Source organism: Cuculus canorus, chromosome 1, assembly GCF_017976375.1.
Source record: "Cuculus canorus isolate bCucCan1 chromosome 1, bCucCan1.pri, whole genome shotgun sequence".
Taxonomy (NCBI): domain Eukaryota; kingdom Metazoa; phylum Chordata; class Aves; order Cuculiformes; family Cuculidae; genus Cuculus; species Cuculus canorus.
This window is the reverse complement of record NC_071401.1, coordinates 96110999-96125745: the sequence shown is the minus strand read 5'-3', so window position 1 is coordinate 96125745 and position 14747 is coordinate 96110999. Positions and strand designations below refer to the sequence as shown.

At 40.3% G+C, this 14747-nt stretch overlaps 1 protein-coding gene across 6 annotated transcripts in view; it reads right to left on the bottom strand.

Moving 5' to 3' along the window:
* Positions 1 to 4216: 4216 nt before the first annotated feature.
* The window catches only part of RUNX1 (RUNX family transcription factor 1), a 177912-nt gene continuing 167381 nt past the window's right edge, over positions 4217 to 14747 (bottom strand). For 3 of the 6 annotated variants that reach the window (XM_054086245.1, XM_054086229.1, XM_009567109.2), the window contains 2 exons: positions 13251 to 13430; positions 4217 to 9731 (listed from right to left, as the gene is read on the bottom strand). In XM_054086245.1, coding sequence (XP_053942220.1) covers positions 9238 to 9731; positions 13251 to 13430 — 674 coding nt within the window. In that variant the 3' untranslated portion in view covers positions 4217 to 9237. The remainder of the gene's footprint in view (positions 9732 to 13250; positions 13431 to 14747) is intronic. The other 3 variants (XM_009567108.2, XM_054086272.1, XM_054086262.1) reach the window with 2 other exon arrangements.

Here is a 14747-nt window from a genome sequence, read left to right as displayed (position 1 = left end):
TCATACATGGAGCTGGTTGGAAATATTTCTGGTAAACGGTGGTGCAACATGCTGACTCACTCCAAGCATGTCACAGTTGCTGATGATGGGCAGCATTGCCTGATTCTCGCAGAGTGAAGAGCCTGGAAGGCCCAGGATTCCCAGCTAAGCTGGCAGGCTCCAGTGTTTGGCAACAAAGATCATTTTGGTTTCAGCATTTTCAGAAGGATGTTACTGAACATTATTTCCAGACCACATGGACAGATGTTTGCTGTGTGCAGAAAGTTTGGGGAAGATGGCTTACTGTTCCAAAATAGAACAACTGTTCTCCCTCTCATCCAGCCCCAGGATCATAATGCCCATGGGAAGGACATGGTGGCATTTGACTGACTATGGTTGTATATCCACCCAAGTTACATGTGTTGGACTGACATCACTGGGCTCCCAGTTCTGCGAGAGACTGGAGAAATATCCGAGGTGAGTGTGTTAGAGAAGGGAGCAGAACAGGAAAGGAAAGGGAGGAGAACAGTTGCTTTCCTCCTCTGCAAATTTAGCTACTGTTTACACAGCGAGAGTGAAATAGGAAATATACTCTGTGTAAAATAACCCATATCACCTTATTTCAGAGCAACTCTTCATCACAGACATTTAAAAGAGGGAGGACGAACTTTGCCACGGGGGCTTCATGCAGGGATTCAGTGACAAGTAGCTGTTTTTCAGCCAGTTTTGAAGGACTTTCATATCTGTGATTCTTGCTTGATTAAGAGACTTAGTGTACCTTGACCACTGGGCTCTTTTGAAGAAGGCCAGACAAAAAAGCTGAATGGTTGTTGGTTAGAGGATACTGGAAAGCTCAAGCTGGCCTCCATGGCATGGGATTCAGTGCCCCTCAGGCATGCACCTGCTGAGTTGCTGGGTCTGGGAAACCTGCACCTCGTGCTTGTGGTATCCCAGACCACAACTGGAGTTGCCTTCTGAACTGGGAGGTCTTGGTCCTCAAGAATTCTGTTGTGAGAAAATAGGGGAAATAAGATTAAGCAGACAGCAGGCATAAACCTGGTGGTCACATGAAGCATACCCAGATGTTAGAGACCTCCTGAAGATCAGTAACTGCAGGCTGTTCTGAATACAGTCTCTCTTCTGTTCTTACAGGATGTGTCAAATGCAGCAGCAGATAATAGTAAGACTGGTGTCTAAGCTTTCACAGAAAAGCTACAGATGTTCCTGTTTTGGGGGCATTTGAAAGTAAAACAGCCAGAGGCACTTTTTACATGCTACAGGAAATAATTCTGCATCAGCAGGGAACAGGTTCTCTCTCTTTGACTGTCTTCCTATCCGTAGGAACTAGCATTATATAAAGCCCACAAATCAGACCTAACCCCCTCCCTGCTCTGAAAGCAGACTATGTTTTAAATCTGTGTATTAGATTTTCTTTCTAAATTGTTTTATCCTTCTCTCGCAAACCCAAACAATTCCCAGACAGTGACTCGTGCTGACTAATCCAGTCTGGGAGACTTCTAGGTGTCCTTGTAACTTAAAACTAGAAAACAAGCTTCCTAATTCAGTAGCTAGACATTCCAATGAAGACCTGTAGGTTCTGAGCTTTTATTTTCCTTCTCCTCAGGGTTAAACATGCTTTTATCAAAACTGTGCCTCCCTCCTCCAGCAGGCAAGAGTTGAGATGAGCTGTAATTCTAACATTCCTTCCCTGAGATCCTGCCTACGTTCAAAGTTGTGTTCCACGGGGCATCCCAGTGGCAAAGTTAATGTAAGCCCTCAGCATAGTTAAACAGTGAAAAAAGGTGCTGTCTTCCAGGGAAAAGAAGGGAATGCCTAAAGTAATGTCAAGATATGTTCCCAAATAATCTACAGAACTGTTAAAAGCCTGGAGTTTTAAAAAGATATGGGGCCACAGACAAATTGTATTTTTGGCCCCTTTACAGTTCTGGGCTGAGTCATATTTTAGTCATGTCTGGAAACCACAGTGCCATTAGAAGGTCTTCCAGTATTGTAGCAGTTGTAGTAGTGATAGGCTTCTAAGCTATGAATGCTGTGAACAAATCTGTCTCAGAGCAGATAATACAGAGTTTACTGTCCATTCTGTGACACATGTTGTGCCAGTAACCAGCATTTCTGTGCCTGCTTAGAAAAAAGGGATATCACCTCTGGGCACAGTAAACTGCACCAGTAATCTAAGCCTGTTGTCTTGTGAGACAAGCCACTGAAAAGAGGGAAGAAGCCATATACACCAAAGACAACACACCTGTGTTTTCTTTCCAGGGCATGTGTGTTGAATTGTACGGTACCTTGAAGGATGACGGTATTTAATAAGTTGCTTTTCCTCCAGAGTCTGGCTTACGGCTGTTTCCTCATTGCAGAAGTCAAACAAAGCAGTGTGGAAGAACACCCATGACAATGGCCTTTATAATTAAAGGTTATTAAAAGCTGTCAGCCAGGATGTGATGTGCAACAAGAAAGCAACAACCTTTTGCATTCACCATTGCCAGCCCCTCCTGTCACAAAGAGCAGCCTCCAGCCTAAGTCTTCACCTTATTTGCCCTTTCTTCCCCTTGAGCAGCCACAGCAGGGGAGATTGAGCTGGCCTTTCTCAGCTCCCAAAGGGGTGCAGCAGATACACCTTGAGAAACCAGGGGTCTGAGACGGCTGCCCTGACTGCACAGGGCCTGCTTGTGAGTTCTGGGTTCTCTTCTTTGCCAGGTCAGAGACAGAGAGGAGGGCAATGGGGCAGGAGAGTGTAGTTGCCCATGCTTCCTTCCCTTCACTCTGCAGTCAGTGGGTGCCATCAATCTTGGGGCTGGTGGCTGTGAAAGCTGGGAGGCTTAGGACTAGGAGCGATTTGCCTCAGTCCAGCTGGAGTGCACAAATACTTGAGCTGCTGCCATCAAGTAAGAAAGACACGACCTTTCTCACAAGGTTGGGCAGCTTCAGCAGCAGTGGGATATGTGCATCTGGTTAAAATGACCATGGCAGTCTGATGCGGTACCCTCCTATACAAAATGAGAACTCTGCTGGTATGTCCTCTATATAGTCTTCAAAATCTAGCAACAAATATTTCTGCCAAGATGCCCTTGGGTGTAATATTTTTGGTTTTGTTTTGACTGTCGCTATTTGTAGCTTCTTTTGCTGTTGTGTTAAAGTAAGAAACAAAATAAATACGTGCTCTACTTCATCATCCATCTCTAAAGAGGTGCTCTTGGGTTTAATAGGGTAAGGAAAGTTGTAGACCCTAGCGAAAATATAAGTACAATATCATTAGGATAACATGGAATTGTGCAAGAAAGAAATGTCAGATGGTCATACTGAGCAAGGTAACCAGTAACCATGACAGAGGTGTGTGTTAGCAATTCCAGCCTCTAAAGAGGTATCTGGAATTCAGTAACTGTTTTCTCTTAGTGTCTTGGCCCTAATTTTTAAAAGATAACAGGAATTATCGTTTGAGAGACAAAGTGCTACCTTAAAAGTAGTCGGAAAAAAATTACACCTTTAATAGTTTGATTTGTAACTTGCTTTTTACATCACTGAGAGTAGTAAATGAAAGTTTATCTTTGTACATATACATTATTGTGTAGGATACTACTGAAAGCTGTTTTAACAGGAGGCAATGTGTTGTGTAGGGCCCATATTAGAATCTTATACATATATCTTCATATGTATAGACACAGAAGCTTTCAGATTGAACATTCAATATTGACTCTGTGATTTTTCTTCTTGTTTTGAAAGCTTGGTTCCCCCATATTAACACTACTGTTTCATTATTTATTTAAAGAGATAGACAACCAATGCATCTCATAAGTAATATGACCTCAAACTATCTGTTTTGGTGCTCCTGAAGTAAGGTTCAACTCACCTATATAAAAAAGGATCCAATCCAAGAAACAAAAGATTAATGGAGAAAAATGAGGGCTGTAGATGATGTTGAAATATTTAAATTTAATCAAGAAGCTAGAGATGTAATGCAATTTCTAGGGTTCTGTATTTGCAAAGTCTCATTTCAGTCCTGTTTTGATGGTCCTGTTGCAGGCCTTTTGCCAGGTCACTCCATAGCAGGAAAATGCCTTCTTTTGTTAGAAAAAGACAGAAACCAGTAAAAAAAAAAAAAGTATGAAAACATATTTTTGATGTTGAGAGTGATACATGGTCAATACCTTTTTCTGATGGTTACTTTTTCTCTGAGGGAGTTCTTTTCTCCGTGATGAAAAAACACATCAGACCAATATGCATACTTGTCAAACATTTTATTTGTCATTCACACTAATTATGATATTGAATTTACAGAGGAAACTGTGGTACAAAGAAAGAAAGAAAGAAAGTATTCATTAGAACTAACGCAGCAGTCCAGCTGCTCTGTGTGCTAGTTGTAATGAATTTTCCTGTGGCGCTGGACACAGCCATCCTTATGTACAGCAAGAGTCTACTGTGACGTGGTATCTAGAAACTTCCTGTAGTGGGGAAAAAAATCTACTCTATTTTCTTTTCCTATCTGGTTCCAAAAACCCAGCAGTCATCCCTCCCCTCTCACCCCCCCCAAACAAAAATCCCCTGCAATCAAAACCACAAAAGCAAACTTCCAGAACCTGGTAGTTTCCCCTTCTGAAAATGTTCAGCATGACTGTGTCAAGGGAAAATGTGACTGCTGGAGGATGCTGCAGGGTCTGTTTTGTAAACATAGCCAGTAAATGCTTAACAAATTCACTTTGATGCCATTCTGATTGGACTGCATCTCCCACTGTGTTCTCCCCTCAGACTTACCATACGGCCACCTCAGACTGAAAGTTTAGTTTTTGTTTTAAAGAAAGATGTAATTGTCAAACCCAGAATACCACAAATAACCCACAGATCTTTGCACATTCATTTCTCCCCTACCACAAAAAAGTGAAGAGTGTTGAATAGAGACCATGCTATAACTGTTTACAAAAGTGAATAAAATGTAGTTAATCTTGAAGCCTAAAATAACTAATTTGGAAAGAAGTAAGTCTCACTACAGTATTTAAGCAAACACAAAGGTAAGTTCATTAAAAACACAGAAAAATGAAAAAAAAAAAGCAGAGTAATTACAAGCACTAAATATTTTGCTATGAAGCTTTTGAAATCTATTTACATACATAAATACAAGTAACTCTGTGATGCAACTCTTTCAGGACAAGGAAAAAAATGCCAAGTGATCAGTACTGACCAAGCAAAGTTAACAAAAATAAGATACGATAATGTTACGATGCAGGAAAACAAGCATTTTGCTCAAATATAAAAATGATCCACTTCTCCTGAATCTTCAAATACACCAATGGAAAAGGTCACCCAGAAAGCAGTAAGGAATGTTTCAAGACTGCAGGCAATTCGGAACACTGACAAAGACTGTAAGCCATTTGGAGGAAAGGGTTTTTCTGCTTTCAGCAGATAATCTGGCATAGTTTTACAAATCAAACCTTTGTAGCAGGGATGCACTCTGCATTCACCTCTCCCTTGCACTAAAGCTCCTGTATATCAACCTGGAAGTTTAGCAAGAACTCTTGAATTAAGCATAAATCTTGTTTGAGAGTCAAGTAATGGGCCTTAGAGCAAATGAGAGTTGGCTCTTATATATTCTTTGAAGCTGTTTGATGTGTCTTGTGAAAGGAACACACAAGCTGATAGTAAGGACTTTCATTAAGTCTATTTTGATAGAGTATCTAAGTAAGCATCTAAGACACTGCTGAGTGTGACTTGTGAACAGAAGGTCAATAGTTATTTTTTTATTCCATTCAGGTATTGGGAGGAAAAAAAATATAAATATTATATATATATATAAAAAATATATACTTGCACTATAATTTGGAGACACGTAAATGGGGGAGATGTTTTGTCCAAATGTCCTCTTTCTGCCTGTTAAGTGCTCTTGAGAAATGAGAGGAATGACATGAGAGCATTTTCAAAGCCTCAAAAATCTTTGCTGTCCTTAGTGGGACAGGGGATGGCTATAAAAATATAGATTTGAGTAAACTGTGGTTTCTCATAAGTACTTGTGTGAATACAGTGAAACTCACAGTGATTAAACAGACTTGTTGCAAGGGATGATGAACTTGGTTTTTACTTTGTAAAGAGGGTGCTTCTTTGTGCTGTGCTTAGCATACACGGAGAGGTTAGACTCAAAAGTTTAGTTGATGGCAATTATCACTAATAAGACAGTGAGAGATCTCAGAAGTTTCTTACATGTCAGTAAAGACATGGATTAAGTGTGGTAAACAGTTCTGCAGTTTCTCATCCTATTCACACTAGAGAGAGAAAAAATCAAACTTCACCTTTACGACAACCGTGAAAAAAAGTAGATGTGTAGACATAAGGAATGTTCGATGTTAGGTCTAATCTGCAGGTTAAGAGATGTCAGCTCCTCATTCTTCTGAATCCCTGATCTTTTAGTTTCAAAAGGGAGTTGTACAAACTGCAGGCTAAAAAGGGGCAAAGGGCTTTGGCTGAAAGCAGTCTGTAGTGACAGACAGGCCTGGGAGCAACTACCGACATCAACCTCACCTCTGCCACTGGGCTGAAGTCACCTGGCCACCGCAGCCATGTCCTCTGTGGTGAGGCATCTGGCTCCTCTGAGGTCCTTTCCTCTCTCTCACTGCTCAGTTCATGCTCACAGTACTATACACTTGGATGGTCCAGTCAGAAGGCAGATGTGAGAGCTGAAGAAATCTATTTTAATTGCATAGCAATGGAGAATGTGTAAAATAGATTCTGCAACAGAGCTATTGTTTAGTGAAGAAGGACTTTTTTTAGGCTAATGAAGAGGTGAGATTCCAACTATACAAATGTCACAACAGGTAGGCTCTTTGTATTTCCATGTTCAGCAAGGTCTCCGTAATCCCAAAACATATTTTTAACTGTTCTGATATAATTTTGATGTTTTCTGCCTTTTTTGTTCAGAGTAAGTTCTAGAAAATGATAAAGAATATTATGCTAAATGAAAAGCACAAGGCCATGCATATATATTAACAGAATAATTTTAAACTTTTTCTGAAATCTCTTGAAACACTCCCTATTTTCTGCACAAAAATGACCTTATTGACAAAGCAAATTCTTCAGCTTGTAACTTTTCAATACCAAAGTGCTACTGCATCTGACTTAAACAAAGAAGCAAAATCATATATATAAAAAAGAAAATTTGAAAAACAAATGCTTTTAAATAAGTCCAGCTGTTTTGCTGCCTGCAGCCAAGGATCTTTTTCATTTGAATCCATTTACTTTTTTTTAAACATCAAACACTGATCTGAAGTCCTGCTTTCAAATACTCTCTCTGAGTTGACCTGCAATTGTTTCACTCATTTAAGAGGTACATTAAATAATAATCAGCTAATTTGGAACACATATGTGTCAACATCAGCAGTTTGCAATTAATGAGTAGTACAACAACTGCATTCAGACCAAACCCTCAAATAAAATAGTGCCATAAACTTTACAGTGACATCTGATATGTTTGTGCTGTAACAATGGGCAACAATGACGACTCTGTATTAACATGCTGTTAGTATAAGCCATACATTCTGTCCTGCTACAGGACAGAATACTGTGTGCACCAGCTCTAAATACCATTAAATACCCTCAGAAGATGGTGACAGAGGAACTGCTAAGGCCCTTTCTTTGCTAGCCTGCTTTCCAGATGAGTTTGACAATCCTGTTTAGTTAGAGTTATTTTGTGATGCATGAACTGATCTATTTTCCAGTGCACTGGATGTGGCTTTTGTTCTGCACAGAAATCTTGGCTCCATTGAGCCAGAAGCAAATCTCACACTGATTCCATCATAGCCAGGACTTCATCCTTGCCATGCTAACTGCACGTTGGCTTTTGCTTTTGAAAGACTAGGAGGCCTCCACTAGGACTGTTAGGGAGCCCAGGCAAGCAGAGTGGGGCTGTATGAGGCTGTATTTAGCTATGGAATTTTGAGTCTGCTTTATGAAATATGTGCATCCTGATCACTGATCCTGATGGTCACCACTGGTCATGAAGGAAACGTGAGGAAGGAGTAGAGTGAGATGACTCCACTGGGTGTGAAGGCACAGAAGTTCGCAGGGATTTTGGTGCCTAAATCATTCCATGGGAGTTGGGCACCTAAATGCCTTTGAGCATCTAAGCCTAGTTAGCTGAGTAAAATAAGAGTGAGATCATTGTAAACAATATTTCTAGGTAATTAGAAGGTCACTTTACCCATCGTTACTCTAGCCTTTTTCAATGTGACAAATTTAACTTTGGCTGCTACTAAAAAAGGCAATTACTGTTCTTTTTTAATATAGGCATATTTAAATAATAACAGTATCAACAAATAAGAAAAGTCTAAATAGCAAGCATAAATATCAACGAACTCATCAAAGTAGTACAGTAGTTGAAAATGACCCAAGGCTGTAGCCGTTGTATTAAAAAAAATCCAAGAGAAAAAAGTTAAATTAACTCATTGAAAAAGGGGCTGATTCTTTCAATTGACAAACCAAGAAAGAAGCAAGCATGTTTATGAGAAAAAAAAGAGCAAAATCTTTTTTTTTTTTGCAATTTATAAGGTGCCGAGAGAAATAAAACAAATTAGATGCAAAGCAATATGAGCTGCATCCTAAAAAAAAAAAAAAACAAAAAACAAACAAAACCAACAAACCCAAAACAAAACAAAAAAACCCCAGCAATAAAAAATTTCCATATTCTTTGGAATATACAACGTGGTTAAAAAAAAAAAAAGAAGAAAGAATGAAGTTCAACATATAAAACCTCTCATTCACAGCATTGCTAAAACAGAAGCATTCACAGTTTCCCTCTGGGAATCTTCCTATACTTTCTTACAGTTAATATGTCCATAAGATGCAGTAAACTCACTAAGATTCTTTTAGGTTTTAAGTCTTAAAAATAGAAGTGAACCAAAACTCTCTTTAGAGCTGTGGAGACCTTGAAGCCCAGGCATGATAGAAAGCCACAGGCCTGGAAACAGACTGGGTATTTTTCTCCCCACCCTTGCTACCTTTGGACCACCAACTCAGGTGTCCTCCTTTCCAGAAGCTCAGTCCCCCACAAGGGATGCTTTGCTGGAGCGACTTCACTTCGCCAGGGGCTGGCTAGCACACACCACCACTCCTGGGAGCACTGACTTCTGGAGGGTTTTCATCTGAAACTGATGTATAAACATGGCAGGGCCCATAAGCAAGATGGTGTTTATGGGATACCTACGGCCACCGGAAAATTGAAAGCACTTTAGTCCTGGCCCATAACTACTTAAAATTCATTCAGTATGGTCGCCACACTGCTTCCTCTAGCCTCGCTGTGGTCACCATGTTAGTAGGGGAGTTGCTGTGGCTTCCTTCTGCCTCAACCACATCACTTTGGTTGGGGAGGTTGGGGTTGAGGAGTGTCGATCCCGTGGAGGCATTCGTGCAGGGTGGGTGGATGCGTGGGGGGGACCGGTCTCCCCCTGAGATCATGGAGAACTGATAGGAGCCGGCAGAGGTTCCGTAGTAGAGGTGATAGGAAGGCGAGCTGGTCTGGAATGGGTTGCCTTGGGCCTGTGACGAGCCAGGGTAAGGAGGTGGTAGGTAAGTGTGGTATCTTGTGGCTGTGGACATGGCAGACATACCAATTCCTATCCCTGAACTGACGGGCGTCGGTGTGTAGGTGAATGCTCCAGGATAGTGCATCCGAGGGTCAGAGATGGAGGGGAGTGCAGAGAAGGAACGGTCGATTCCCACCCGGGGGTCACTGAACGCAGTCAAGTCAGAAGCACCTGGGTGATAGGGAATGGAGATAAAGAACTGTTGAACTGCCAGAATGGGTGTTCACCTGTTCAAGGCAATAACCAATATATAAACTCTGGTCTGCGCTAAACCAAAGAGGTGCTGCTACTTCCACAACAGTTATTGTTCACCTGCTCTCCAATGTAGTCATTGTAGTGCTTGTGGATCTGGATCTTTTGGATTAATTTCTGTAAAGCAGCAATCAAAGAGGAGTGCCAGGCTCTTGCCTTGCTTTGTACGGAATATGTTCTTAGAGGTCTTACAGCACATGAAATTATTTACAATTCCTGAGTGCCCTTGTCCTCAGTGCGTGGGGGACACAGATCTCAAGCTCCTTGCCCACCACCACTTGACTCACCAGGAACAATGATGGGGCCTAAATATAACTTGTCCAGCTTCTGCATAATGTCTTCTTGCACCCAGTTTTATTTGCTGACTCAAATGAGAAGTTCCATGGTGCAGAGATTGTCCTTTGGGTACATGAACCTGCACAGGTGGGATTTACACACACAGACTCAGCCCAGCTGTCAGCACTTAGGAGTGCTGTTCCCTAATGGCTCTCAACACTACCAAGATAAAGTCAAGATAAATCAGGTTCACCTAAGGTCCTATCTTAGTCCTCATGTGATGTCTACATAATTGTTCTGAAAATCTTGGCTCTAATTAGTATGTAAAGTAAAACAACAATGGTACTGCCTTTTTAAAGCAGAGCGATATATTTGGGGGTTGGCCTTTTTTCTTCCTTTCACGTGTGCTGGAAGCCTTTCTGATCCTGCTAAGTGAAATGTTTTATAGGACAGTCAAATTATGCTCTGCTTTGTCTGACATCGGTGGAAGCATGCCCAGTCCCATTGTCTCCTTCTCTGGAGTGCAAGGATTAAACAAGCATAGCAGATAATGACCTCTTTAGGAAAGATCTCCATCATGACTCAGATTAATAGAAGGTGTCAGCCCCTAGAGTTGGCTGCAATGCATGATTAGAACAACAACAATAATAATTAAGAAAGAAATCATTCCAGAAGACAACTTCTTCTGTCAGACAAGGCATGGAGTCTGCAGAAGAGGAGCCATGTGCTGAAAGAAATACTCATAAGAAGAAGAGAGAAAACAAAGCTCTTGGCTCTGACTGGTTTTAAAGCTAAAGCAGACATACTCCAGTGCAAGTTCTCAAAGCTCATCAACGACAAACTGATGAATTTCTATAAATTTATTAAAAAAGCTCTGGCGCATGCTGTATAGTTCCTTTTTGAGTTGCCTTCCATATTCTTCTGGAAGATTAATGGTGCCCCTGAGCACACTTCCTTCCCTTAGACCCCAGCACCTTTAGATTTAACATGGCAAGATACACTATGTTATGGAATGGAGGGACCTTCAGAGTAGCTAAGGTTGAAAGTGGCATCTTACAGCCTGAGAGATTTTAAACGGTACTTCCACATCTCCTTCCTGAGAAAGAAATCAGACTTCTTGAAACTGCCTGGACACATCACTTAACAGATGAGGGGTTCGTTTTGGTTTTTGGTTTTTTTTTTTTCTGCTCAGTCTAGTAAAAACCAGAATAATATGGCTTAATGTCAAGATGTTTCAAATGTGTCCTATATCTTTGTTTTTTCTTTTGAGGCGCTGTGTCTTGAGATGATAGAGCCTAAAAACCACCTCAAATTTGCTTTTTGTTTTGACTAGAAGAAATTTCTCAGATAGACAGCGTGTGCATGTGACAGCAATAAGACTGGGGAGAAATTATTACAAAAGATTTTTCTGGGAATACTGAATAACATTTAATACAGAAGTAATATTTCAGAAGCATTATAAAAAATCCCTTAAGATGTGTAGAGATGAGCACCATGTACAGAAGTAAGACAGGAAAGAAATAATGCTGACATTTGAACAAAGATTTTCTAGGTTCCTTCACAAGTCATGAAGAAAGTATGCCTGCCCCAAGCTAAATTCCTTTGACCATGGGCATGAAAAGCACTGACAAGCCCTAGTGCTGGTGCTCTGCCTCCTTGCTCACCATATTCCACAAAAGAAACACGGTGTCCAGGTACTCCAAGCATACATAACTATCTTCTGTTAGATTGTGCACTCCTGCGGGCAGCCACCATGGAAGCCTTTGGTGCTCACACCATGTCCAGTACACAATTATGACATTATGGCACTACAGCAATGGCAATGCAAAAAAATGTTGTATTTCAATACTGAGTGAATTTACTCATTTGCATGCAATCTCAGTTACCACACTGGTAAAGGTAAAATGTGATTAACATCTCCATTCAGTCTGATTCATGTATCCACACTTACAAGAACACATGCATCAGGCACCCTTGTATAGGGTTTGAAAATCAAAATAGCTGGTAAATATTGATTTCAAACAATTCTGTCAAGAAAATATACTTTTCTAAGTAAAAAAACGAAGAAATAATTTGTTTTACTTGAAATTTTCTGGTTGCTATGAAGATCTTTTTTCATCCTTCTCCATTTTCTCTATTTCAGCATTTTGCCAGTGGAAAAGAATGCAAAGGAAGGAAAGACAGAGGAGAAAGTAAAAAGAATCCTTTTCATTTTAAGAGTGTGTCAATGAAGAACGAGAATTTTTATAGACCCTTTTTAAAACTTTTTCTGAAAAGTTTCCTGTATTTTTAACTATCTCTAAGATGTAACTAACACCCAGACCTAACTATTTACTTTTTGGTGGGCATTGTCCCTGTGACTTTTTCAAAACAGGTTCTGTGTGACAACAATAGGATACACTGGAGCATGTTCAAGAGATTCTCTCTGATCTTAGGAGAAGCTCTGAGTATTTAAATGAGAGCAATATGTGCAGCCAAAGAAGATATTTTTGAAAAAGCCATGTGCAAATTTGTATTATATGGCTCTCATTCATTTTAAGAAAATTCCTGCTATTGAACACACACATATTGGTTCAATATGTGTGGGTTCGAGTCACCAGATGGTCAGTTGAGTATGGTGGAAACCAAGGGAGTAACTTTCACTTCCATGCTATATTTTTATGTTGGCTTGTAAAGTTCTGCAGTACAATTTGATGAAGATGTAACAAGACAATCCAGTGCAACACTGAAAATGTCAAACTCCACCAGCCTGCGGACTGTGTGTCCACTAATAACCTGCTGTGCTCTGGTCTGAATTTAGAGCAAGGGAAGGAAACAGAACTGAAATATCTGTGGCATTCATTTCTTGGCATATATGTTAGCTCTTCAGCGCTCCAAACTATTTTTACAGTTCCACACATCTTCAAAGTGCTGCTTTCTCCTCTTTTTTTTTTTTTTTTTTTGAAAATGATATATTGGCTCCCAAACCATATTTCTTTACTCTTTGCACAAATCCCAGCAAAGAGTTGGAGATGGCTTACTGGAGATGGCCCACAACTGCCTTCACTGCAACTGGAGAGAAGTGGAGGCAGCACCCTAGGACATTGCAACTGGTTTGTATTGGTGTCACTCTCTAGTCTTTGATGAGGCTCTGTGGGGGGACACTAACTTTTAGATACTTACTTGACAGCCGGCTTGAAAGCTCTGCGGTGAGGGATGTCATGCCGCTAGCCCTGCCGGGAGATATTGGTGTAGCGGGGTGCACAGAGGGGGTGGCAATGGAGCCCAGGTACTGGTAGGACTGGTCGTAGGACCATGGTGGAGATGGCTGTACTTGCCTTGTGTCTGCAATGAAAAAGAGACCTATAGGCTGTTTTGAATGATAAAACTTGGCAATCAAATACGTGAACCAAACCACATGGTGGAAATAGAAACTTAAATGCCAAGATAATTACATTTCAGTTCCATAATCCCCTTTGTCAAGAGACCTTCAGATTAATTGCTTTCTGAAATATTATTTGTGCATCTGTGAGTTTTGATCAGCTGCTTTTTTCTTGTGGAGCTTTTTGATATTTCACATCGACAGTGGGTAGTGAGAAGCAGTCAGGGAAAAGCAGATTAAACTTTCCAAGGTGAAAGTCTACTAATTGCTGAGGTTCATTAGTATTTCAGGGTGTGTGTTCACACACCCTTTTAGCCAAAAGGGCATGTATTCCATGGCACCAAGGAGACAAAGATACTGAACTGTGACTGTTTCTGTGCAAGTGTGTAAGTAGAAAGAGAAAAACAAGATGCAAATATGTGTGTGTGAAAGTTTACTCTCCAGAGATGGAGAGTAAAACTAGTGTCCTCCAGAAGGCAATTTCCTAAGTGGATGAATTTGACTTTCTCGATCTTTTGAAAATTCCACGCTTAATGAATTGAACAGGTATTTTTGTACATCTATTTTGTGTATGCTAAAATACAGAAATATAATTTAGGGAGATGGATACATCTACTAGCAGTGGATGAATTTCAGAAACAGAAAGCCTTACACAAACTTTATGTCACTGCTAGGATGAAAATGCAGCAGACACCTTACGAGTACAGGCTTTTTGTAGATGCTTGTTTGCATCTCAAAATGCACAGATGCATATAACATTTTTGGGAAAACACTAACCTATTATTTTCTATCCACACGACTAGTTTGGCTGATGTTTGAAATCAGAGATGCACAGCAGGCAGCTCATCTAAACCAGTTGCACCAATGCAGAAACAATTTTTTTCTGCTTATTTAATGTTTGCATATGAGGCTGGCGTTCTTCAGTGTACAGAATGTCTATTTTTTTTTATAAATCAAAGTGAGAAAGATTCCACACCCCCTTGCTACCCAGATTTTTTTTTACTATTGTTATTAAAATCCTTTCTATTTTCTTCAGCTCTGAGAACGTTGTCCTGCAGCTTCCTCTAGCTAACTGCTTTTTTGAAAAAAAAAAAAAACCCAGATATTAGATGAACTGCATTTAGATAAAACTGATATCAGCATGGAAGGGAAACTTCCCAAGTCGGAGATGAAGGACTTTGATCTTCCATCAGAAAGCCCATCTGGAAATTATTTTGTTGTGCTTCATGGAGATGAGTTTTACATTTTGTTTGTTTCATCTGTTTAGAAGGAAAGATTTATATGATACTCCAAGCTTT